The sequence below is a fragment of the Protopterus annectens genome, chromosome 4.part1 (assembly GCF_019279795.1).
Source record: "Protopterus annectens isolate FY-2018-M chromosome 4.part1, PAN1.0, whole genome shotgun sequence".
NCBI lineage: Eukaryota > Metazoa > Chordata > Ceratodontiformes > Protopteridae > Protopterus > Protopterus annectens.
Genome location: NC_056734.1, coordinates 549,921,579 through 549,948,427, shown reverse-complemented (window position 1 = coordinate 549,948,427; position 26,849 = coordinate 549,921,579). Strand labels below are relative to the sequence as shown.

General features: G+C 37.3%; 1 protein-coding gene across 1 annotated transcript in view; it reads right to left on the bottom strand.

The window, feature by feature from the left end:
- Nucleotides 1–3,208: 3,208 nt before the first annotated feature.
- Nucleotides 3,209–26,849, bottom strand: part of LOC122801394 (otospiralin-like) — a 55,917-nt gene continuing 32,276 nt past the window's right edge. Inside the window, exon 4 of the mRNA XM_044070917.1 lies at nucleotides 3,209–3,779. Within this exon, the coding sequence (XP_043926852.1) occupies nucleotides 3,592–3,779 (188 nt within the window). The 3' untranslated portion in view covers nucleotides 3,209–3,591. The remainder of the gene's footprint in view (nucleotides 3,780–26,849) is intronic.

Sequence of the window (26,849 nt, the reverse complement as noted above, 5' to 3'; positions counted from 1 at the left end):
CATCAATTAGTGTAAGGAGGTACACAGGCAGTAATATGTGTCTTAGTGTGGATAACCTCAACTTTTAAGCTAGAGTAGGTGAGAGAGAACTTGTTTAACTAGGTATGCGTACTTCATCTCAGAGAGCAAAGTTGTGGACTTCCAAGATGCAAGGGAATATTTTCTTCTTAATTCCAGTAATCAAATGATATACAGTGGTCTATCTTCAGTTATAACTTAGATTTACATAAATACTAGGTCATTAGTACATTCATGTGGCATTTATGAGAATGATATCAGATTTGTTCAGTTTTAGACATTAATAATAAAGATCAGGACATGACAAATCATGTACCACCTCCTTACTGGGAGAGGGTAGACTCTATGTCAGGGGTGGAATTTTTCTCCTTGAACCAAGATACAATACTGTTGTCACCCTTCTTTACAACCTCAATTCTCTATCTAAGATTGTTAGTTTAGAGAATGGTCACCTTCCCGTTATATAACCTCGATAAGATAACCAGGATGTTTCCATAAGTTTCAGTTCAGTGTTGGAGAGCTACTGTGGATAATTTTGGTGAGTAAAGGCAGATATTTACTAGTTACCCTAAATTAAAACCTTTGTTGAATGAGCGACGGGGAACTTGTTGGATTGTATGCAGGATTTCCAACACCCAATGGTCAGTTTAAATTTAAAGTGATATGGGATTCCATTATTCAAGCAAGGGCTAGCATTGCAGGTGTTATTATTTTGGAAAGTATTACTGTTGGTGTGTAACTGTATTATAGATTACTAGGGTCACAGATTTATACTGTGTCAGTGGTATGTCAACCATTGTAGTCTTAGCAGCTAATGCCATAGAAGAAGAAGCCTTGCAGGTGAGCTAATAGTTCAAAAGGTAATGGTAGGAGGTAGAGTTAATTTGGTAGATATAGAAAGACTATTTATGGGATTATGTTAGTAGGAGTACAACTAACTGTTTAGTAATGATTATTTCATAGAAAGCAAATTCTGTGTCCTTGTTACATTAAACAATGTCCACAAATGGTTATGGCAGGTAAACCTCACAGAGATATGCTGATTTAATAGATGTCAGATGAATTTGGTAATTGCTGAATATAGCCTATTTATTTTCAGACTACATGAAGTTACAGTTCTTCAGTGGTGGCCTTCTCACTGATGAGGAGGTATATGGCATCATGCCAAATAATATATCAGAGGAATTCATTAATTCATTCATTGTTGCTACCCACTTTATCCTTTTTGAGATCATGGGTGTTGAGTATATCCTAGTAAGCAACAGGATTAAAACAGAAAATACTAGTCCGAACTACTCACACAACAAAAATTAAACATCACTGTAGCCTCCACCATAAACTACTCAAGCCTTACCAAACAGTAACTTCACATATGTCACATCTATAAATCATATACTTAAAACTAACCATAGCTGGTAAGTGATTGCATCCCAACCCCCTTAGCTCCACTAAAGTCAGTCTGTTCAACACAGGTTGTATTTTGATTGGAGTAAGTGAAATCAACCCAGTTAAATCACAGCATGAAAGCCAATGGTAAACATATAAATAGTTTTCAGTAAATTTTCTAATACCTTTTGCTTTGCAAAGGACATCTGGTACACACAGTCTTTTACAAGTTTTCACTGTCATCTTTCATACTCTGTGCAGAAATATGTGCTCCCTGTGTTCATATCCCATATATTCCCAGTTCAGGGATCCTATAACTGATCTCTGATTATATGCATTTTGTTCATAATTCTTGGGCACTCCATAAACTGCTATAATCACAAGACTGCATAGGTGACAAAGTGCACGAAGATGTCACCTGAATATATCAGCAGGAAATTACAGAATTGTGAACTCTGTGGGCAATGGTTGCCATATTTTACGCCATGTCCATCCTAGCTTCCAGACTTGCAGTATGTTTACTTCAGACATGCCTCTACTGTACCAGTAGTATATCCATTGTGTTACAGGATGCCTGTCTCCACAGCTACAACAAGTACAGGTCTGAATTCCTGAGCGGGCAGAAACATAAAACAAGAAATCAGAATACCATGGTATGGCAGGAGGATTTATACTTAGATGGTTGAAATGTGGAATACTGGAAAATGTTCTTTTCAATAGGATATATTGCACTTACTTGGCTAGCTCAACACAACTTAATAAAAATTAATTATCATTAAAAAAGGTTTGTAGTGCACTTGACCGGCCTTTAGGATAATGCAGAAACATTGCCATGTGTCATTTGCTGTTTAAATGAGTTAGTGTTCCTACATGAAGCTGCCTGTTGCAGTGTGCTGTGGATAAACCACAAACAAAAGCATACCCATGCATTTGTTATTCATATAACATGTTATTCTTGGGAGTTTTGGGAGGCACACTGGTGGCTAGAGCAAGAGGTTCTCTGGTTCGATTCTCAGCTGGGGTGCCTTCTGTGTGGTCTGCATGTCCTCACCGTGTTTAGTGTGGGTCCCTTGCTGGTGCTCCGGCTTCCTCCCACATTTCAAAGACATGCATCTGGAGAATTTCTCCCTGGGCTTCTGCTGAAAATGGGCTCTGTCCCAGTGGGACTTTCCTGGTAAGCAAATGTTAAATAAATAAATTGTGTCAGAGTAGTTTACTGCTGAAAATAATAATATAGAGACCAGTGTATCACAGTTTAGTGCAGATGATTAGGGTTATGGCCTCTTAATGAGCTTCTTAATGTAGTCTTGGTTCTGATTCTCTCAGTCCTCAGTTTGCATACTGCATGAGAGAGCAATTCACTTAACCAGACAGTGCTCCTAATTAAACTAGAAAGAAGGCACATGTACCTAATGTGTTCATCTGATTAAAAATAAAAAAAATAGATTTTTGCTTTTCTATAATGCATGCAAAAATAGATTTCAGCTCTAATTATAATACATGCACCATCAGGACTCCATCTCTACTTATTTTGTTACCCTTTTTTTTTTTTTTTTGTGTGCTTCTTGTCATTCAGTAGAAGCATGACTATAGTGGAAATGAGATATTACTTAAGTTCTTGCCCTTGTAGTCATGAAAAAAACAGAACGTTATTTATTCCTTGTCTCCGTGGAAACTAATACAGAAGTGTAACTTAAAACCTGGAGTATCTGCAATTATGAATCTGCAAACATTGAATACTGCATGAATGCAGGGACTGATTTAGAACATTTAGAAATATTAGATAAGCTTTATTCCAAACAAACAAAAATATCATCAAGAAGACAAAATAAATATGTTTTCATAAAAGGTGATATTTTACATAATATGAAGCCATACAGAATTTAAGCCTGAAGAGTTAGGGAAACTGGCAAATAAAAGATTATTTGAAATACAGTCCCAGTAAAAACATAAATTCACAGCATCAGTTGGTAATTATTATATGCTATATGTTTTATTTATGCTATAAAACATAAATTGAAAGAATAATATGCAGACAACCAAATGCTCATTGCCTGTTTCTATACAACTAATGCCTTGCAAAGCAGTTGTATAACTTTTACACACATAGCAAAACAGGTACCTTTGAAAACTGGTAGCATTTTTAGCTAAAGTAGCACACAAGGATTTAGCAAACTATGTGTCTCTTCAGTGTTCATGCTCTACATTCCCATCGCCAAGAGTGTCCCCAAGTGGAAAGTGGGCAAAAAATGTCCTAGCCAGTTCTTCAATTTGCTGGTAGGCTCCCAGTGTTCGAAAATGCTCCACATAGTTCCAGAAGTCTGAGGTAGTGTGAGGCCAGTAAGGTGACTGGGGATACTCATCATCGGCATTACCTGAAGAAAGGTTAAAGAATAAAGGTCACATCAACACCATCTGTGCAGAAAACTCTAGTCAGTATGTGAGTTAACCACAGTATCCAGGGAACAGACTAATCTTCTAACAAAGAAGTCCTTTTCCTTCATGAATCATGCTGTTTGACTTAGTTTCTGGCTCCTAGGGTACACAAGGATATTTTTTGTGAATTATGAGTGCCTTTTAGAAGTTAATGTGCTCTAACAGAGGTCTCTGTGTATGCTTCGCCTAATGTTGCTAACAGTGTCACTCTTACCCATACAAACTTCCCTAAAACTGCTAATGCTGCTAACAATGTATTTACTGTGTGTGTATAAGAAAGTTAGCTACAAAGCAGAATGCTCACAGGTGGGGAATGCAGCACTCCTACCAAAGAAAAATATTTCATTCACGATTAAATGAAATGCAGTAAACCTCTCTGCAGACTAATTTATACATTTCTTTTACAGCTTGAGGAATGATTCGGATCTAATGGCTAAATGGCTAAATGGACTGTGCATCACTCTTTGGAAAACTGTGGTTTGTTGCAAGGAGTCCTAATGTCTGTCAGCAGGTCTTTCAACAGGTATTCCACATGATAGTGCCCTGAATATGAAGTGGGTATGTGTTTGCACTGTTGTAGTGTGTGATGCAGTTTATGAAAGGTCATTGCCTGCAGGGAATGTCTCTGCAGGACAGGGAAGGAAAACACTGAGTTCCCTGTACACCTACTGCTGTTAGTCCTGGTGCCAGCGATTGTAACTTCTAGTCCTGGAGAGGGCCATGCTAGATATCACAGTTGCAGCCCCCTCTCTGTCAATGGCATGTAAACATACATGAAAGGAATCATAAGATGCTCAGCTCAGCTGGTTTATCAAGAATAGAAATAAACTAAGCTGAGTGATGTATGCATATACCTGTGAAAATACAGCCAGACAATGGCAAAGCACTGAAATAAAATGAAAGTTCTGCCTCACATATATGCTTATTATGTATTATATTGCTTTACTCAGATTTTTAGAAATGAGTTTTCAGTTGATGTTTAAATATTTCCTTTATTAAATTAATGATAGGTATACATTCCAAACCTACTGTGATATTCATTATAATTTTATATCTCTGTAATAAATTTCAAATAGAAAAGCTGTATTAACAATATAATAGGCAAACTATCATTTGTTACAAAGCACTGTCTAAGAGTTTCAGAAGACACGGGGCCAGATTCAAAAAGAGTTGCTCTCAGTGTAACTAACTTACTTCAGTGTAAGGCTGATCTGTAAGCAGGCTTACAGCAGGGGCCAAATTCCAGAAGACCTGCTCTCAGCCTGCTCTCAGTGTAAATGGTCACTTAAACTGAGACCACGTCTTTTGGAATCAGGCCCATGGAGACTTCAAAACTGAAAAGATGAATACTCCATCCTACCACAAATGGAAACATGCCTCATAATGAATACATTGAAAATAAAAATAAAAATAGACACAAAATATAAATAGCCACTGTATATCATTGAGTACTGTATATAAATCTAGGGTACAATTCATAAAATGTTTTCTGGCACAATAATGTATAATTTTTATATCTTGTTATGCTGTTCATTAGTTGCCAGATGAGTAATCTATAAAATCCCTATATGCCAGTAACTATCACAAACCGTAGTAAGACATAAAGACACGTGTGCCTTTTTATAACAGAAAATATAGCATGGAAGCTTCCCAAAGGACATTCTATGCAGCTATGCCACCCAGCTCCTGATTCTTAAAAAAACTTAAATAAAAGGAGCAACACTTGCACCAGCTGCATATCATAATATTATGTTGTACATCATTAACTGGTCTGCAAAGGACATAATGCCTTGATTTATTCCTACGAGGAATGAATGTCAGAGGTTGTGTGCTGTTTTCCCCTCCCCCTGTGTCGTGCTACAGTATCTGGTTGCTCTGCCCCTGCCGGATCTGTGCACATTAGCTTGGGGTTTGCTGCATGTTTATCTGCTGTGAGACTAGCAGAATGCAAGTCAATATAGAATGAACAAAATAAAAATGTTACACATTAATTTCTTTTTCTTGCATAATTGTAAGGATGATCATAATTCAGCAATTCAATGTAGCTCTGAAAGTACAAGTGTTAGAATTTAAGAGCAGCTATGGACTAGGATGAGAGGGAGGACCACCGCAGACATATGATAGTACGTTATTAACCAGGCCTGGAGTAATGATGGGGCTACCATACACATACACATATACGTAAACATACAGGTACACACAGACAAGTATCTGTAACACTGGAAGCATGCCATTTACAGTACATATGGGGTTAGGGTTCTGTGGATACAGCCACATTTATTTTAATCTTAGAACTGGGAACCTCTGGAAAGCAACACTAAACATGAACACTTTATTTGCAACACACTTGTATATGCCAAGGGGTAGACCTAGATATGAATAATTTATCCGTAGTACCTTTGCAATCAGGGACATGGGTATTGCCTAGACAAAAGCATATTTATTTTACACTTGCAATTGCAGCATGGCATGGAATATAAGGTTATGAGCATGCCATTTACATTTGTCTGGATTTGGGAAAGTTTGATTCCGGGAGGGGTCTTCCCTAAAATATGCACTTCTGTTTATTTCCAGGACTATGGTATGTGAAGAGAGTATGGCTATCCAAGACACAAACAGATATATATCTAACATTTGGTAGCAAGATGTGAGAATCAGGCTATCCTACAAGTCAACAAGATACTTACAGTACAGCCAGAGACAGAGAAGTGGCAGGGGGTCTTCTGTAAAACTAACATGTTTATTTTATATTCAGGACTACAACAAGGGTAGGGCAACCCTAGACATGAGTGTGTTATTTGCTTATACAGTATTGGGGGCAGTGAAAGTCAAAGGTGTCTTTTTCTAGGTATGGGCAATTATCCTGTATATCAGTTTAGAATTTAGAACAGGATAGGAATTATTCTAGGCACAGTATACACTTTTAATATAGCAAAGTCTGCAAAGTAGTTTGCTTTAGAGATATGTATTCAGTGTTATATTGTGACACTACCCTACATGTGAATATGTTATTCTACTGAAAAATGGCAGAGGCAAGCTTAGAGTTCAGACACAAGGAGGGGAGGGTGGGTGCAGGATATATGTCACACTTCCTCACTGTGCTTAAGGATCCTCGCCCAATATTCCAACATCTGAATTAGCTGGAACACATTGAAGCATTCCTCCCAACTGTCCACATTTAAACAGAATGTCCAGATTTTTGACTCATATATTTGGCCTGTTCTTCATAAAATTTGTGTTTTTCTGGAAAATCACTGGAGTTTGAAGTCACTAAATAATGACATACATTTATTTGACTTTCAGATTTCAAATCCTTCAGAAAATGCATGCTAACAGAAATCCTGTTATTCTAGCAACTTTTAAGTTCATAAGAGCAATATTTAGTCTGTCCATATTTTGGGGCTTTTGTCCACACATTATTTTAGGCTTTGTCCAGATTTCTTGTGCTGAGAGGTTGAGAGGTATGCACTGAAAAAGCTTCTACTATGCCATAAGGAATGTCTAATTTAATAGTGAGCACTTAAAAGATCATTAAAAAACATTGATCTAAAAAGATCAGGCACAGAAAATATCAAAAAGAAAAGATTACTTTTCACAGGAGGGCAACACTCCTTGCACCCCCACACCCCCTGCAAATTATAAACATGACCGCTGAGATCACACTACACAGGTAAAGGGCAAATTCCCAGACCCCACTATACTGTGATCTCGTACACGCAGCTACCTGCAGGCAGAAAAACAGCTGAAAGAGCTTTATACCCACCATAAGGGAGTAGTAGTTAGAAATCCATGTATTCTGTAGCTTATACAATGTGAGAGCGTCTTTTCAAGATCTGGATCATAAAGACTAAGCTTAGTTATGGTATTTTTTTTTATTTGTTTGCATTCCAGCCCCAGTGCTTTTCCTTGAATGTTTTGTTCCTTGCTGCTGCTAACTGTTGCAAAATAATCTCATTACTGTTTGACCATTACACTATCTAGTCTCTTCAAAATCCACCCTCAAGATGGATACTGAGAATCAGACCAGACTAGTAAGGTCTGTCTAAGCAGAATTCACCAAAGCATGGTTTAGAGCAACAGTTTGCCTGTCTGATGGGATATAGCACCCAGTATACCCACCCCCCCTCCACATGTCAAAAAGGCAAACATAAATTTAAAGGAAGTCCCAAAGTAGTCAGTCCAGCAGTGGTCTTCACAGTCGGTGACCAAACGAAATATAACAAATGAGGATGTTATCCACATCCATTCTTATTCTGGAAGTAGCAGATAGCTCTGCATCTCAGGGAAAACTCGGTTGCCAACCTAGTATGGATTTCAGAGTACTTTTTTGGTATATATGTAGACAAGGGGGTGGAGATATGGGACTGGCATATGGAGGGTCCACTACTCATAGAAAAACTGTTATTTTTTTCAAAAGCCACTTTATAAATATGTATTTTCAGGCTGTTTGCAGAAAATGATGATTCCTCTGAATGAGTAAGACAACAAAGGGAATTATCTTCACTCTATTTTGCGGTAGTGTTAAAGGCCTTGGAGTTAATTTAATAATAGAAGAGCTGCATGGAGGACTTTGCCATCATTCAGTTTCAGTAATAAGATCAATACAATGCTGCTCTTTATTGTGTGCCATTCTGTCAATGCAAAATGTCATGTATCTTTAATCAAAGAGCTGTATACCATCTATTTTTATGAAAAGGGTTGTATTGTTGATGCCATATTGTGTCAGTTGTGGAACTGTCAATTGTGTCTCTGAGGTCAGACAACTCAAAGTAAATGAATATTTACTTTCCTTTCCTTTTTACTACTTTTCACATTTCTCTGAGCCTGAGTTACCTTGGAGGTAGTATGTATAGAGAGAGATTAGGGTTGTTGGGGCAGAACACTATGCAAAAATTATGTTTACTAAGTTTGTACAATGTTATTCTGTGCGATTTTTGTATTTGTGACACTCTGATTTTTGATATCTTAGTTGAGATGTTTGAGTCCTAAGTTAGTATGGCTCAGAATTCCATTACGAATCTGGTTGTTAGTCAAGATTGCATTTGATCAACTTGTTTTCAGTCAGCTGATCTCTTTTTTCATCCCACTAAACTACTAAAGATGGCAGCAGAGTAATTGTTAACTCCACTTGTTACAGAATAGATGGTGATTATAGAGAGAGCTCAGGGAAGTAATATTTAAGTAAGGGGAATTATTCATTCAGCTGAGTTGCTAGCTTGGGATTTTTACTTTAAGCACTAGTATTTACTGTATTCTTGGCTTCATCAAACTGTACAAACTTGACTTAAATATATAATTTGACATATAAAACAGAGACAGCAAGAACCTTTAAGAATGTTAAATGTGTACTCATGCAGTTTCACTAAGTAGACCGTGGGTTCTGCACACCTGACATACTGCAGTCAGTCAGTCATAAGCCATACTCATGTTTAGATAGAAGCAACAATAACAGAGTAGACTACAAACATGTTATGGTCATACTCTCCAGTTTTACTGAGAGCAAAGTTGCACACAAACTAAGTGGTAACCTCAGTAGTTCTTAACAGTAACAGTATCAGACAGAGCTGACAACGTTTGATCTTTACAGCAGTGTAACAATATCAGTCATTAGTAGTGATGCTACCGTGACTTTTACAGCAGAGAGTGTACCATAGCTGTTGCATGCATTCTGTTTTTATTGTTCATGGCAGCCCATATATTAAACAGACATTAGGATTTCCATTAAGTCTATATCATTTCATGATTTACTGCATGCATATTACACATCTTTGCTGGAAAGCATTATTCTGCCACATGACTGTTTGGTATCTATGAATTTTTGGAATTCCCAGGGCAGGACCAATTGTACTTGAATGGATTACAGGATGATTTTTTTCCTTTAAGAAATGGAAAGTATTTAAATTATTTCTATTGTTAAAGAGATAAATGACTAAATTATGGGTTGACAATGAGTTTTCACAGAGGAATTTAAATTCGAAAATTTAATGTGATGAGTTTCAGCACAATATATTGTATTGTGCAAGTTGGCAGAGCACGTTTTGGTGTTCCCCCCTTTTCTTTACTGTAAACTAAAACAATGAGTAAAAAGGCCAAACAGAAAAAAAACAATCAGCAAAAAGCAAAAGAAAAATTTAGGAATGCTAGACTTTCCACTGTGTGATTCCTTAAACTTCTTGCATTAGAGGCAACATGGGATATATATTCAAATGACCCTTTAAGGACATTAGGTGTTTCAGCTAAATGGCAATTCTGAATGTCCATGACTTCTTTTATTTTAAGTCTATTAATGGACAAATATCCCATGTTGCTTCTACTAATACAAGAAGTTTAAGGAATCACACAGTGGAAAGTCTAGCCTTGCTAGATTTTTCTTTTGTTTTTTATTGATTGTTTTTTCTGTGTGACCTTTTTATTCATTGTTTTAGTTTGTTGGTTGGGATATTTTGCAGACACTCTAATGATTATGGATATCAGCTGGGTACAACAACCTTGTATTTCTAAAGGCTATCCAAATATTCCGCTTATGCTCTGCTGCTGATGCCATAAGAAGACTGAGACATGCATGTCCACAGCTGGTGATGTTTGGCTCTATTGGCCTGAATTTGTCTATTAATAGTCTTAAAAGAAAAAAAAAAGTTATGGAAATTCAGAATTGCCATATAACTGAAACCCCTGATGTCCTTAAAGGGCCCTTTTCTCCACTGTGGTACAACTGCAGACTTGGTTTATATAATTTAGGAGGTGAGTATTATCTTTTAAAAAACAGTGAGTCAATGGAGAATGCTTCGAGTGCTTGTAGGCAAACTGTGATAAACACTGCAATGATGACCTAAGCCAATGGAAAATAAAGTCTAACTGCTATAAGGGCAAACTACAGGCTGCAACTCAAATTAGATACTTTGATATTATGACTCACATGGGACAGGACAGCTACTAACAGAAGATTATATTTGGAAGGAAGGAATCCTCATAATCATAATTCTCAAAAAATGTAAACACAAAACAAAGAAGTTTTATTGGAGTAATATATTGAAAGGTTATATTTTATTATGGTAATCAGCCCATAACCATATGTTCCACACTGTTTAAAACTACATTCCTTCAATTCATCCACAAAACAGATGGTCTTCTATTCACAAATACGGCTGCTGAACCTTCACATTAAAATAAAACTTCATCTGTACCCTGATATAAAATCATATTGAAATGAACAAATGAATTATTGTTTTCATGATTATCTTACTTTCTCAAAACATCTACACAGAAACATTACCTATGGTTCAGAGGTTTTTATTACAAATGGATCTAGGTTATCAGCTGAACATTTTCTTTACTCATGAGGTGTCTCACATTTATGCATACTGTTACTTTTGGATAATCAAGAGTCAGGACTCAAAATGTACTGCAAGTATTTCCTCTGAGTATTCTCAGTAGTATGGGAAAGTGTGTCCTGGCCTGTTAGTGGAAATGGGCATTATTCTGAATTTATGTATCCCGTAGTAACCATATCATAACCATCATTTCATAGACAGGAAGGTGAAAAGGGAAAGGAAAATTATCTCGCAATAAATAGGCAGCTGTATGCACATCACAGATAAAAAAAATCATGAAAACATAGAGGTAGGTAAGTAATTCAAGGCAAAAATGGTTAAAATGAATAACTCATATAAATACATTTACTTGCCACAAATCTATATCTATATCTATATCTATATCTATATCTATATCTATATCTATATCTATGTCTATGTCTATGTCTATGTCTATATCTATATCTATATCTATATCTGTATCTATAGCTATATCTATATCTGCATTATTATTATCATTTAAAATGCATCCGATCCCAAAGAAATATGCATAAACCCTGTCCTCTGACTATAATGTTGTGGGTTCCCTGAATTAAAATTAACTATATGATATTAAAAAAAAGATGTTAGAACGCATGATATGTAAGGGTGTTTGCACAACTGGTAACAAAACAGACTGTGTATTATCATTTAAAAAACCTGATGGATGGTACAATGTGTACTGTAACCCTCAAAAAACATCACCAACAGCAACAACAAAGGACACAAGTAGTTGTCAGCTACATAACTACATGCACTGACCTCAATGTGCCCCATAAAGACATCTGGATATATCCAAATAATAAACCATGGATTAACTCAGAGATTTGCTCTGTGCTTCATGCCCGCTCCAAGGCATATGCATCAGGCAATATTAGTGAGTATATAAAACCTAAATATAACTTACGCAGAGCTATCACAGCAGCAAAAGAGAATTACATTCATAAGCTGGAAGGCAATTATTTGACTGCTTATACAAGGCATATGCGGCAAGGCCTGGAAAACATCATAGGTTCATAGATTAGTACTAGACTAACTGCCCTTGTAGGTCATTGTAAGCCTAGTCAATTATCCCATCTGGGAATCAAACCCTGCACCTTTGTCTGTAAGATAAGTATCTTAACCATTATGCCAACCTCTCAACATACACTATAGAGACAAAGGCAGAGGTATGACTACTGACAGCAAATTTTCAGCAGACAATTTCAATTAATTCTACTCCTGGTTTGAGGTCCAAAACATTGAGTCAAAGCATACCACCATAAGAGAGAGGGACAGAGAGGAGGCATCACCACCTTTCACAATATCACCAGCAAGTGTGGTAAAGTCTTTGAGGAGGATAAATCCCTGGAAGGCTGCCAGTGCAGATACTATTGCTGGAAGGACACTCAAAACCTGTGCTTCAATGCTTGCTGATGTTCCGTCTGATATATTCAATTTCTCCCTTGCATGAGCTACAATTCCCATTTGTTATAAGGCAACCACTATTATTCCACTGTCAAAAACGGGCAAAACCAACTGTCTGCATGACTACCGGATAGTTGCATTGACTCCCATAGTGATGAAATGCTTTGAGAAAATCATTATGAGTCATATTCAGTCAGTTATACCTGATACGGTGGATCCCCTGCAGTTTGCATACAGACCGAATAGGTCAACAGAGGATGCAGTCAGCACAACACTGCATACAGTTCTTACTTATTTGAATAAGGACTGTTATGCTCAGTTGCTGTTTACTGATTATAGTTCGGCCTTCAATACGGTGATAGCAAAAAAGCTCATTAATAAGCTGTCCATAATGGGCATGCCACCGACTTTTTGCAACTGGGTCTTGAATTTTTTAACAGGTAGACCACAGTCAGTCAAGCTGGTGAATAACATCTCTAAAACAATAATAATAAATACAGGGACTCCACAAGGCAGTGTGCTGAGTTCAATGCTGTACACCCTCTCCACTTATGATTGTGTTGTTTCTCAACATGACACCAGTATTGTCAAATTTGTGGATGATACAACAGTCATTGGTCTGATCTCCATGGGTGATGAGTCAGGATACAGGAGGGAAGTGGACAACCTTGTGAAGTGGTTTTGGAACAGTAAACTCTCTCTTAATACCAGCAGAACAAAATAGATGATCATTGATACACTGAAGAATAAAGGGCAGCAATTACCATTATATATTGGTGAGCCTGAGGTGGAAAGAGTGGCTACATTCAGATTCCACAGTATTAACATCTCTGAGGACCTTACCTGGACTCATAACATCACAGACCTTGTAGGAAAAAGCCGGCAGAGACTGTATTTTCTGAAAAGACTGAGGAAGTTTGGCATACCCAACACTATCCTCAGCAAATTCTACAGATGTACAATTGAGAGCATTCTCTCCCACTCTGTTAATGTATGGTTTGGGAATAGTACAATACAGGATTACAAGACTCAGCTGCAAGTAATAAAAACTGTGCAAAACATCACTGGAGTAGCATCTCCTGCACTGGAAGACATCTACACCAAACAAGTTTTTAAGAAAGCTCAAAACATTATCATGGACACTACCCACCCACAACACAAACCTGTTTATGCTACTACCATCAGGGAGGCATTATAAGAGCATGGTGGCCAGAGCAACCAGACAGTTTTATACCTCAAGTTGTTAGGTTGTTAAATAAAACTCAGATACTACGTCTCCCTCCAGTATTGTAGGTTGGTTCACACTTGGGGTAAATGAGGTTTTTGTTGCACAAATGCACTCATTTGCACAGAAATATTTACTGATATTGGTATTTATATTATTCTCTATTTGTTGTCTTAAATTACTTCTTGTTAATTGTTGTTTTTATATGTTGCTGGAAGATTTGCAGGATAAGAATTTCATTGCACTTTGTGAAGCTGTCTCTAGTGCATATGACAATAAAGTTAAATTGAAATGAAATGCAACAGCAGTACAAAGGTGCATAATGGAGCACTGTAGTATCTGGGGGTGGAACCTGCTGCCCAGTAGGATGGTAGAGTAAGAGATAAGTTCTGTTTGGTTCTATACATCTGAAATCCTTTTCCTACATCTGTGTCACACTGATCCTTTCTGACAAGATGTAAAGTTTCAAACCTCCTTTTCTACTACTAAAAATTTTGAGAAAGTTTCCATACAACACTTTACTTGTAGTACCCCCTATAGGTTTGTTATCTTTTCAGATACCCAAAGTGGGCATGTTTTTGTAGAAAAATGAGATTTTGCAGGACAAACCATATTCACAGCCATTACAAAGAAGTGAAATATACTTTCTTGCCAAAATAAAATGTATTATTGTAGTATTTCAGTTGCTCATGCTGTTTTGTAGAATATTTAATTGTATTACATATAAAATAATTGTTTTATAGAGCTTTTAAAGAAAACTTAGGAAACATTTTTTGGCTTAAAATCTCAGGACATTTGCCATTTTTCAAATTTTTCAATTTTCGCCACAGGACACAACTGCCAAAACAGGGACTGTCTTGCGCAAAGAGGGACAGGTGGCAACCCTACCTCCTTATGTTATATGTTAAGCTCCGGCTATCAGGTGCTTCGTGTCACAGAAGTGTCATTTGTTTGTCATTAGATATTACAAATGCCAAGCTTGGCATTCTGGTTCTGCCAGCAAAAGCGGGTTTTTCATTTATAAGTACAGAAGTTTCTTCAGTGAATGGTCAGTCTGTTCTTTAGCTAGTTACCCTGGGAAATATGATAATAAATCATGTGATTTAGACTGCAATGGAGATGACCAATCTAAAAGCTTTGTTTACTGGTAATACGAACATATGAACAAATTAAAAGCAAGAACTGATTTCCTGCCGACTGCACCAATGCATGACTCCATTCATGTGCAAGACTCCACCTGTAATATCAAGAACTGCCGCAGTACAATAACTTGCTTATAAAAGAAATTGGATGACCTAGAAAATAGCCCGGTATATACTAACTTTCATCTTGCTGGTCTTCCAATAGAGCATGAGGAAACTAATATGATCACATATTTGCCATGTGAACACAGATTGGGGGGTGGGGTTGGTGTAATGGTTATGGTGTTTACTTCACAGACATAAGGTACAAGGTTTGATTCTCACCTTTGAAGGGGAAATTGGTTAGACTTAAAATGGCCCACAAGGGCAGCTAGTCTAGTACTTACCTATGAACATATGAACCACAGAGAACTTCTCCTGCACTGATTATTTCCCATAAGTATAGAACAAGCACAATAACCCATATCATTTAATAGCACAAGAACCCTAAAATCCACACAGACTCAGACATAGTCTAATAAAGTTTTCCACTGTTAAAAATAGAGAATATTACACTGACTGCTAGAGGATTAGAAGTACTTTACTTCAAAAATGTTGTTTTAAGACATCTGTCCAACAATACTGGAAAAGAAGAAATCTTTCTAATCTGTCTTTTCCATCTTTAAGAATCCTGCATCATTTGTTGCCAAATGCAGAGGCTCTATTAAATCATCTGCCATCTTGCTATAATAAAAGAGATCCCAAATGATCCAACCATCTAAGCATTCAGACTTTCCTGTAAGTCCTCAGCAATACTGCTGATGTACCTAAGGGGAGGCACCAGACAGTGAAAAAGATAAGTGTATGATGGAGGGCAGACCTTCTTCTAGCCAGGTCTAGGAACACTGTGATAGGCAGACACAGAGTTCTTGGCAGACCACTGTTTTTCTATACTGGAAAACAATAGTCTTGTCCTACTGATGGCTACAGCAATATGAAGCCTAAGACCACGAGGGCATATTAATTGCAGTGTCCATTCCAGCAATGCATGTCATTGTAAAGTGCATAGTTTTGAGCTTGTGCTATACTACAGGTAACTGTATGGTGCTTGTCAGTATCCTCATTGCTCATAGAAATATATTCCTTACCTTTATATACGCACTCTTACTAGCAGGGCTGGGTAGGGTAAAAGTGCTTTCTTCCTGTAGGTGTCCAACCTCCCATATTCTGGTTACAAATGATTGATTTTTGTCACACCTTCTCAATATACTCCCCACTAGCTCAGTTGTAGTTTAAAATCATTCATTCATTCATTTTGCAGTAGATGCACTTGCTTTTAGATTACAGTTGGTGAAAGAGCTCATAGGATCATAGGTGGCTACTAGGCTAAAGGCCATAGGGCCTTGACAAGCCTAGCCATGTAAAAACCTGTGTATCCTAACTAACCATAGTTAGATGGTCATTGTTAGCAGAGCACTTCTATGATCAGCACCAACTACCCCTGTCCATGAGGGACATAGATGCCAACCCTAGGGTGAATTTATGGTCACCCACTTAGTTGTCAAGGTTGTGCTTAAATAGCTTCATTGAAGATCTCTGCTTCATGTGAAGTTGGAGCTTATTCCAGAGGAGTGGCAATCTCTGGGAGATATATCTGTCTCTCCAACATGTTTTTTGTTAATGTCACAGGCTTGGTTGAGACCCCTGGAGTGAGTGACTCTTTTCCCATTTGATTTGTGGATGTGCACCATTTCAATTATTGCAGGGTCAGAGACTACTCTGTATGCCAGGCACAGGTCGCCTTTCAGTAGCCTGTATGATACAGAGTACAGTGACAGCGCTTTCAGTCTTTTCATGTAAGTTGCATTTTGAAGGCCTTGGATTCTCTTGGTTAGAAACCTCTGTGGTGTCTCCAGTTGCTGCAGGTGTCTGGTGAGATACATACAGAATGGAGCATGGTTGTATTCAATTAATAGTCTGAAAAGCGTTGAGTACAGTGGAGTTATAACCTCCTTAGTCTTGGATGTGATGTCATTATTTATGAGATGCGCAATGTAGAAGGCTTTCCTTACCACTATGGACACATGGTGATCGAAGTTTAGATTGCTCTCAACCTGTGCTCCCAAGTCTCACACCACTGGGTTTGAGCTCAGAGGGGTGCTATCTATATCATAATTAGCAGGTGCTACTTCTTTGTCAAAGGGGTTAATGAGATTTTTTTTTGTATTTAGTTTTAGGCTGTGACTTTGGCACCAATCATTTGTCTGCATCAGCCCCTTTTGTAATATGTTTACATCACTGGGGAACGCAATGATTGCACCCAGTTTGCAGTCATCGGTGAACTTGGCAAACTCCAGTAATCCACACTAGCACCTCTGTCAGGTGAAGCAATAAAGCCACGGATAAAATCTTCAGTGAACACTCATTTATTTAGCAGATTCCAACAGCTGCTGAAAGCCCTCCAGGTGTAGCATCTCTAATGGCCCACATCTGATGAAGTGTATCAAATGAAAACAGAGACTTTAAGACGTTTGTGTGTTTTGTGTTAGTGCTGGTGGTTCTGCAACTGTTGGAATCTGCTAAATAAACGAGTGTTCACTGAAGATTTTATCCGTGGCTTTATTGCTTCGCCTGACAGAGGTGCTAGTGTGGATTACTGGTCTTTGTGCTTTAATACCCGGTTGCTTGCTGTTTTTGGGAAAAACTTGGCAAACTACAGGCCATATATTTTCACCTGGACTTCTGAGAAATAGATTCCAAACAGTAGAGGACACAGCACAGATCCTTGTGATACCCCAGTGGTAACTGGTCTACTGGTGGAGGTGGAATATATGTGTGCATGTGAGAAAATACAATAAATTCCCTAGGAGGTTATGGCTTTCTTTGAGCTATCTGTCTTTTCATCTTGGAGAAATTATTCATTAGTATAGCTGCCATTATATTCCTACCACTACCATTAGTATATTACCCATTCTTTTTATTCCAAAGGTGGGGATACTCTTCTCTAATCTTCAACTACTATCCCATCTTATTCATCAGTGACATTCCTTTCATAGAAACATATGCAAACTATCTAAAGTGTTATTCAGTTGAAACATAGGCAATTAACATATCCCACTGAAGTCAACGGGAGCACTTGCTCACTGTGTCTCTGCATCCAACACATATACTGACCTGTGGACAGCCACCACTATCCATGGAGCTTTCTAGGTAAAGAGGGAATCGTAGTAGGTTGCCAGGTCTTTCTTCCATAGCGTACAAGTATGCACTGACATCCTTTGGCAATTTAAAGTGCCCATTCCACCTTACTTTGGAATGTGGGAGGAAACTGGAGTAACCAGAGGAAACCCAAGCAAGCACAAAATGGACATGCAGGTTCTGCACAGAAGGTGACTACTCCAACACAAAAAAAAACACAGTAAAAATGAATAAATTGAATACATGGGGCCTAATCTGTTGGATACACACAGTATACAGTACTGGAGAATGAGGGAAATGCGGTTCATGTCTCATGTTAAGGAACTATGATTGCTTACCACTAATCATGAAACTTTTCACCATACCTAAAGAACATGAAATCGTACCTGGAGTCAGTATATCAGACACAAACCACTGATGTTTGTTGTAAACTTTAAATGTACAATCCCCTAAAAGAAGTTTTACTGCATCCCCCATAATTATAAAAATACTAAGTCCAATATGTCACATAATGGAGAAAAGGAGAAATTCCCTTACTCCACTGTCTCCCATTCTTGGCTGAGCAGTATCCCTGCCATGCAATCACACTGTAAATTAAAGAAATGAACCCTTCATTCCCCTTCACCCACATTGCAATCTACAAACAAATGTAACACTGACCAATCACAGTATAGGTAAAGGGTAACAACGGTTTCTGTCATGTCCAAATCACATTAACAGATCACGGTAGAAGTGAACGGTGTCAAGGGCTCTCTTTGAATGTTTGAGGACCATAACTACAATCCTCAGGACTGGGGCAATTTAATTGAGATCATGGGGAAATATGCGCTAACTCTGAAATTGCCATTTCTAAGAGTATTCCTTGAACTATGAGGTTTGATAGTCGAGGAGTTAGTAATATAAGTGGTGGTGTGGGAGGGCTTTAAATGTGCAACACTGACTTTTTAACGTCACTGTTACTTGTGTTACCTCATGTGTGGGAGGGCGTTAAATGTGCAACACTGACTTTTCAAGTTAACTGTTACTTATGTTATCTCACTCGAAGTTTTAGCGTTTGAAGTTTCACATTTTTGAGTCTCAAACTTCCAATAATTAGCCAAAGAAAAACACCTGTTCCCTTTGTTTACACTGTGCTACACCTACAGAAGATACAACCACTGTATTCACTCAATGAAAAGCACATTGATGGATTACATTCCAAAGAAATGCAGGACTTCTGAATATATCTAAAACTATCAGACAGAGACTTAAATATACTTACAGCTGACTTTGTCATCACAACTGTAAGATTTGAGCGAAAGACTGTTTGTGTGAGCGCTAACTTGGGAGACTTCCATTTGATAGACAAAGGTAAGTGGTGGGGCAGCAAGTTTGTGTGTGTGTGTGTGTGTGTGTGTGTGTGTGTGTGTGTGTGTGTGTGTGTGTGTGTGTGTGTGTGTGTGTGTGTGTGTGTGTGTGTGTGTGTGTGCGTGTGATCTAGAGTGTGTGTGTGTGTGTGTGTGTGTGTGTGTGTGTGTGTGTGTGTGTGTGTGTGTGTGTGCGTGTTTAAGGTTTGGGTAAGGGTTAAGTAAGGGATAGATTTAGTGTGTGTGCAAGTGTGACTGTTAGGGGTTAGATCTAGAGTGTGTGTGTGTGTGTGTGTGTGTGTGTGTGTGTGTGTGTGTGTGTGTGTGTGTGTGTGTGTGTGTGTGTGTGTGTGTGTGTGTGTGTGTGTGTGGTGAGTGTCCAAGATGTCTTTTGTTGTGGCAGTGTTTTGGAAACAGTTTTTTTGTAAGATAAGCTACATATTAGGTTTATGTGTGGGGGCAAGGTTATAGCATATATCACTAAAGTGAAGTGGGAGAGGCAAAGCAATAAATAAATAAATAGATATGGTAAATACATAAATAAATAAATATATGTAAAAATTAAGATCTTGGTCGAGGCTTAAGGCCCTGTGGGAATAAGTGTATAGGGGATAGGGCAGTTTAAAAGCTACATGTGAGCAAATATCTACATATGTTTATCCAGACTTTTAGCATACAGACTATGGAACATAGATGGTGGAAGATGCAAATGGGAATACCCACCAGACATTGAAAGGAATAAACCTGGACTTCATGGATTTCTATAAGCAGCTATACTCATGGGGTACATTTCTCAGCCAAAAATATAGGCATATTTTTAAGGAGTGATCAGATACCCCCAGTTACTAGAGATAGGCTTAATAGTGCTCAATAAACCAATCAGCCTTATAGAAGTTTAGGTCACTGATGCATTGAATGGAGAGAAAGCTCTTTGTCACAATGCCCCCATACGATATATATTTATCTTTTTAAGGCCCACAAGATGATATTAGGCAAGCATTTATTAACCTTCTACAATGAGACCCACTAGAAATATATATTGCTCTTGGGAAAATCAGGGTGGCGTCATTCTTAAAACTGGACAAGAATCAGAGTATTAATGGGAATCATCACCCTAGTTTCTTACTGCCATCAGAAAGCAATATTTTTGCTAAGATATTAGTAAGTAGAGTTTAGAAATACCTTTTAGTATTGTGTTTGGCAAAAGAACAAAGGTTCATTAGTGGACCTTCTTCATTTGTTTTTCAACATGCAGAAATTATACTGGGCAATTTAGAGGACTAGAGGTCCCCTATTCCTGGATTTCAGTAAGGCCCTTTACTCCCTTTAGTGTGAATTTATTTGGAAATGCGTGGAGATTTCTACAGTAACATGAGTGTCCCTGATGTAGTTTAATATTCTGTATATGAACAATAAAATAGGCTCAGTGACAACCTCTGGCAGTCAATAGCAGTAACCATATAGATGTCTATTCAGACCAAGTAATATCCACTCTATAACTCAAAAAGGAATTGCAAAAACTTCAAGTAAAAACCCTTTATTCAAAAACGAAAAACAGGTAATCGCTTTCACCAAAGTGGCTTCTTCAGACCTCAAAGATATAATTTGAGTGAATGTACTTCACTATTTGTAGGTGGATAACTTATTCAATCATGACATCACAATTGGTAAATAGGCAAATGAGATTAATTAGTTAATAAATGAATCCACATACTCCTCAACCTTAAACCATCTGTACCACAAGTATCCCATAAGGAAAGCATAAAAGATATAAATATGCCAGCAAAAGTACATTGTTTAAATACAAAATACAATTAAATATATAAATCACATATATCAGAGAAACTTAATAAATGACATATATAAAATATATTATTAAAAGTATATCATTAAAATAAATACATAAATATAGTATGTATTACTTAAACATTTATTTAAAAATATATAAAGTTTACTTAAAAACAAGTCTCCTATTTTTAAGAGCTGGTTTAATAGGGATTTTCTCATTTAAACCAGGGTATAAATGGGCTTGAAATCTGATGATCCAATTCGTTTCATTCCTCTCTGTAAAATTCCTAATGTCACCACCTCTTAAACTAGGTATATTAGTATAAATAACCATAAATTTAAAAGAATGTGTGTCATCAGTGGCTGTGATATGTTTTGACAGTGCATTTGCACCTGATTTAATACGTATTTGGTACAAATGTTCTCTCACCCTGTCTCTAAGTCTCCTGTCAGTTTTGCCAACGTAAAAGGCAGGACAGGAGGAACACACAGCAAGATAAACAGACCTTATGTTCTCTGTACAGTCCAACTTTGACAGAGAATTAACTGACCTCAATGATGAGTTAGTAGCAAGGAAATACAATGTTAGTGAAATAAGTCATAGCTTTCTGAGTACAGAGAACATAAGGTCTAGTCGGGCATGCCCATATTTTTCAGAGGAAGGGAATAATAGATATTTAGAGCCTGGCAACTCTAACAGTAATAATATATCCACACAGAAGCTATCATTATTCTTTACACATGATGTCCATCAGATAAAAGATATAATATACAAACATTGGAATTTATTAACTATAGATCCCCTCATTAAGGTTATTGTAGGGGAACAACCACAGTTTTTATTTAAAAATAAGAAAAATTTGTTTAGACTTTTATGCCATCCTTCTAATAATGTGCATTCCCCTCAAGATAATTTACATCTAGGCACTAGACCTTGCTATAATTGCAATTTCTGTTCTTATATTTGTGATTCTGTTGTTTTCGTACATCCTAATACTTCACAAATATATGTTTGATATAACAGCCAATTGTAACACCAAACATGTTGTTTATCTCGCTGTGTGTTCCTCCTGTCCTGCCTTTTACTTTGGCAAAACTGAGAGGAGACTTAGAGACAGGGTGAGAGAACATTTGTACCAAATACGTATTAAATCAGGCACAAATGCACTGTCAAAACATATCGTAGCCACTGATGACACACATTCTTTTAAATTTATGGTTATTTATACTAATATACCTAGTTTAAGAGGTGATGACGTTAGGAATTTTACAGAGAGGAATTAAATGAATTGGATCATCAGATTTCAAGCCCATTTATACCCTGGTTTAAATGAGAAAATCCCTATTAAACCAGCTCTTAAAAATAGGAGACTTGTTTTTAAGTAAACTTTATATATTTTTAAATAAATGTTTAAGTAATACATACTATATTTATGTATTTATTTTTAATGATATACTTTTAATAATATATTTTAGATATGTCATTTATTGATTAAGTTTCTCTGATATATGTGATTTATCACCACACATAGGCCAACAATTGAGTGGAACACCCAAACACATTCCTTGCCAAATCGTGTTTCACATTTCTTATGGGAGTGCAGAATACCTCGGATTCCTATTATACAAGGAGGTGTCTGTCTAAGGAATATTGCACATGCCACCCCAGTGACAGCAACAAACACCTCCTGCAGGAAATGATCTACCACTGACCTACAGTACGTGGGTCATTGCTGAGGTTGCACAAATTTAGTTACTGCTCAAACACCCTGGGTATTTCCCCAGGACCATATAGTACCCAGGCGGATTGAACCATAGATTAGTTAAACTATTGCAGGATAACGCCATATACCTGCCTGGTAGGCCTCTGCCTGTACCAAATACGATACAATACTAAATACATTGTTGATCATCCCTATTTTCTCTCCAGGGTGGGTAAAGGGAGGTTTCTTAGATTTGACTAACCTTGCCTTGTTACTAGATGATACTATATTGTCTACAAATATGATAAAACTGAGCACAGGTAATTATTCCTGGCAGTAGTGACAATTTTTTTTCAACTCTGTAGTCTTTGTAGAGCCAAAGGCCCTTGAAATTGCTTAAACCAATGATTCTCCCAGTCCATCAGAAAAAAAAGTGATAATGATCAAAAATGAATTTCTGAGGCAGACAGAACTGTTGATGATGACAATGGGCTGCTTTTGAAAATGTAAAGTGGGAAGCATGGGTTTCTAGTTATCGTATGACTACAGACTGACAAGGCGCTTTGCTGGCATGGAGTTGTTTTACTCATGATCCAGTTCCACCTTTTTCAGTGCTCAAGTGACCCCTTATTTAGCAACATTCCCTGGCCAGATTTAAAAGGTGGAGTGGTTCACAGGTACCACGGGTACCTACTGGAGATGTCAAGGATCAGATGTGGATTTTTAGGATGTGGCTGGCTGCATCTCAGGCAGTCTGAGTGACTATCACTTCCTCTCACAAATGATAAGCTGTGGTTTCTGGCTCTGGCACATTCAAAATTTCTGGGGGGATTAGCTCGTCTCAAGGCTTCAGACTGTTTCCCTAGTGATTTAGATGGTCATATTTAAAACTGAAAAACACTCTCAAGCCCTAATGATGTTAATAGAGATGAGCATTAGTATCTTGCTAGGCTTAAAGGACTGCAGGGCCTTGCTGATACAGCTAAGCATGATAATGGTATATATAGTACGTTTTCTTATCCTACGGGAACACCCGGTTGTAATCATATGTAAAATTTGTTATTTCTAACTATTATGAACCACTGTGCTGAATAAAGGTTAGAAAACAACAGTGACTGGGTGTCACACAGCAGTTCCCCAGTACCATGATGTTGCACAAGATATTTTTGAGTAAACAGCCATTTGCCATGTGAACCATACTGTTGCACATGCACAACATGTCCATTGCAGTGGAAGGTGGTGAGCCACTGCCCCACGGCCAGTAGACAAACCACATTACTGATCCTGAACTGTGGCTCAACTATTGTACAAAGTCTTGTTTTAGCACTGTGGTTTCTTTGAAGCATCTTATGGTAAACGAACACAGACTGCCATGTCACTAAGATAACATGCCCCTTTCCACCACCTGAGATTTGCTGCTGCAGTTCTTTGAATATACAAACTTATACAACGAATTTATATTCATTTTTCCTTATATACCTGCCAGGTGGAGTTCAGGAGGCATGACTGTTGAGTGTGGAAAACATGCTACAAACTGTACTGTGATATCTGCTAAGGAGGTGTCAGATTTGATGCAGACAGGGAAGTGAACTTTACAGTAACTAATAAGATGCAGCTGCCACTGGGATTATATCATGATGACTGCCTGTTGGGAAAGTAAGTTTCCTAATCTCTGGGTTGAGAGAAGGGCTGAAATGAAATCTCCATTGAGTTGTATGTGAAGGCAGTCTAGAAGGTATCTTTGACACAAAGGAAAATGACAGAAGATATTACCATATAAAGGGGAAAACTGAAAGTGGTTCAGCCTGTGTGGTAAATACTAATGGTTAAAGCCTGCTGTAAGAAAAAAATATATATACTTTAAGTACTGTTTGTTTCCTGGCCAACTTTGGAAAATAATAGTAAGCATGTGTGCTGTACAGAGGTCAATGAACCTTGAAAAAAACTATGGACTTGTATTTCTTAAGAGCATTTGCTATGGCAAACTTTGTGGCTGTGGTTTCTTTATGCTGTTACTTCACAATTTCTAGGAAGAAAGCAATGTTTTCACTTTTCTCCTGTAAATAAACCTTATCTTAAAATAAAATTTTGTGTGCAAAGAATGTTTCCATTTTAAAAAAAAAATAGGAAAATTGCTGCAGTGGTAGATACAGTGGGCAGACATACAGGCCTCATGTTATACAGTGAGTTTTTCCAAGTTACCTGAAAAGCTATCTACCTGAGTTGTCCTTCCTCAAATCAGGTACAAATGCAGGCTTCAGTGAATGCAGAGCTTAAAGCGAAACCTAAGACAGTTGCCATGGATTTTTGGCTCCTCTTAAATTGGGCATTTCTGAGAAACCATTAAAACCCTTGTGCCCATACAGGAGTTTCCTCTGGTAAAGTAGTTCCTTATGGTAAGGAATTGGCTTGCTCTGAGATGGAATTTTCCAACAGGGAACTGTTAATAACTCTTATACCCATATTGATATTTGTTCTAGTAAAGGAGATCCTCATGGCAATGAGAAATGCTACTTTAAGAAGACATTTTCTGTTGGTGAAATTTTCTTGTGTTCTGCAGCTTTAGTGAACACTACCAAAGCTCTTCAAAAATCTACTTCAGCTCTTCAAAAACTACTGACCAACATCTACTCAGCCTCAAAGAAAAAGGTCCTGCTAATGACTAATACCTGCTTAGCCTCCAACAACAGATATCCATTTTATTGAGCCAAGTATTTACCTTGCTGGAAATCCTCCAAATCAGTACACCAGTGAAAAACTCAGAAAGGAAGACAATATGAAGGCTTTTTTGGTACTGTTTAAAATGTATGTAGCCAGAGAAAATTGGCCCCTTAGCTGAATGGGCCAGGATTCTCTCATGACATCTGACTGGAGACAAAAACAATGCAGTACAGTAGAAAAACTGAATACACAACAATTACTCCACCACTGGCTAAAATATCCTTCCAAAGGCACTGTGTAAAAAATCTTCACTTTTTAAAAATAGACTAAGTGCTTTTGCTCTGTGAACCAGAACATCTTCAGTATCTAAACTGAAACCTTTTCCTTAAAGAAACAGTTTTGTATTAATTGAAATATGAACGAACTGAACAATGGTAGTTGCAATAATCCAAAAGTCTTTATTATAACACACATAAAACAGATTGAGCGCGCTTTCATCTCTTCTCATGAGACTTCATCAGACTCTCGTGTTAATATCAATGTACTGGTTATATACTCTTAATTGAGCAGTCATTAATTAATTATTTTCCATAGTAATAAATCGATAAATTACTTAATTCAAGCCAATTCTGGGTAACCCTTTATATATACAGTAATATATACAGAAAGGCAATTGAGAACCCATATATACGAGCATATTAGGGACATAAATAAAACTAATGAGAACATTGCACTTTTTAAACATTCAACCATTTGTCAAAATATGAATATAAAATTTTGGGTATTAGAGGAGGTGAAACAAAAAGAAAGGAGAGGTGATTGAGAAACATTCCTGGAGTATCGTGAGATGATTTGGCAGATGAGACTGGATTCTTGTGTATACCCAGGAATGAACGACCACATCTCTATTAAACCTGCTTTGAAGTTACTGTCATTAAATATAAAAAAGAATAATTAAAAATTTCATCCAAATTATGCTTTCCACCAGTTGCAATAAAACAGGATTACATGACAAAGGCACATAGGTGTACAAGAATATATGTAGTGGCTTTATGAGATGAGAAAGATATATATACATATATATAAATGTTCTTGCCATGGACTGTTGTATATAAAGGAATAAACATTTTTAAACAAGCTTTTACAAGATCTATTAAATAGCTTTTTAACAACTAGAATATTAGGTTTATGTTATTGATATATTTATAATT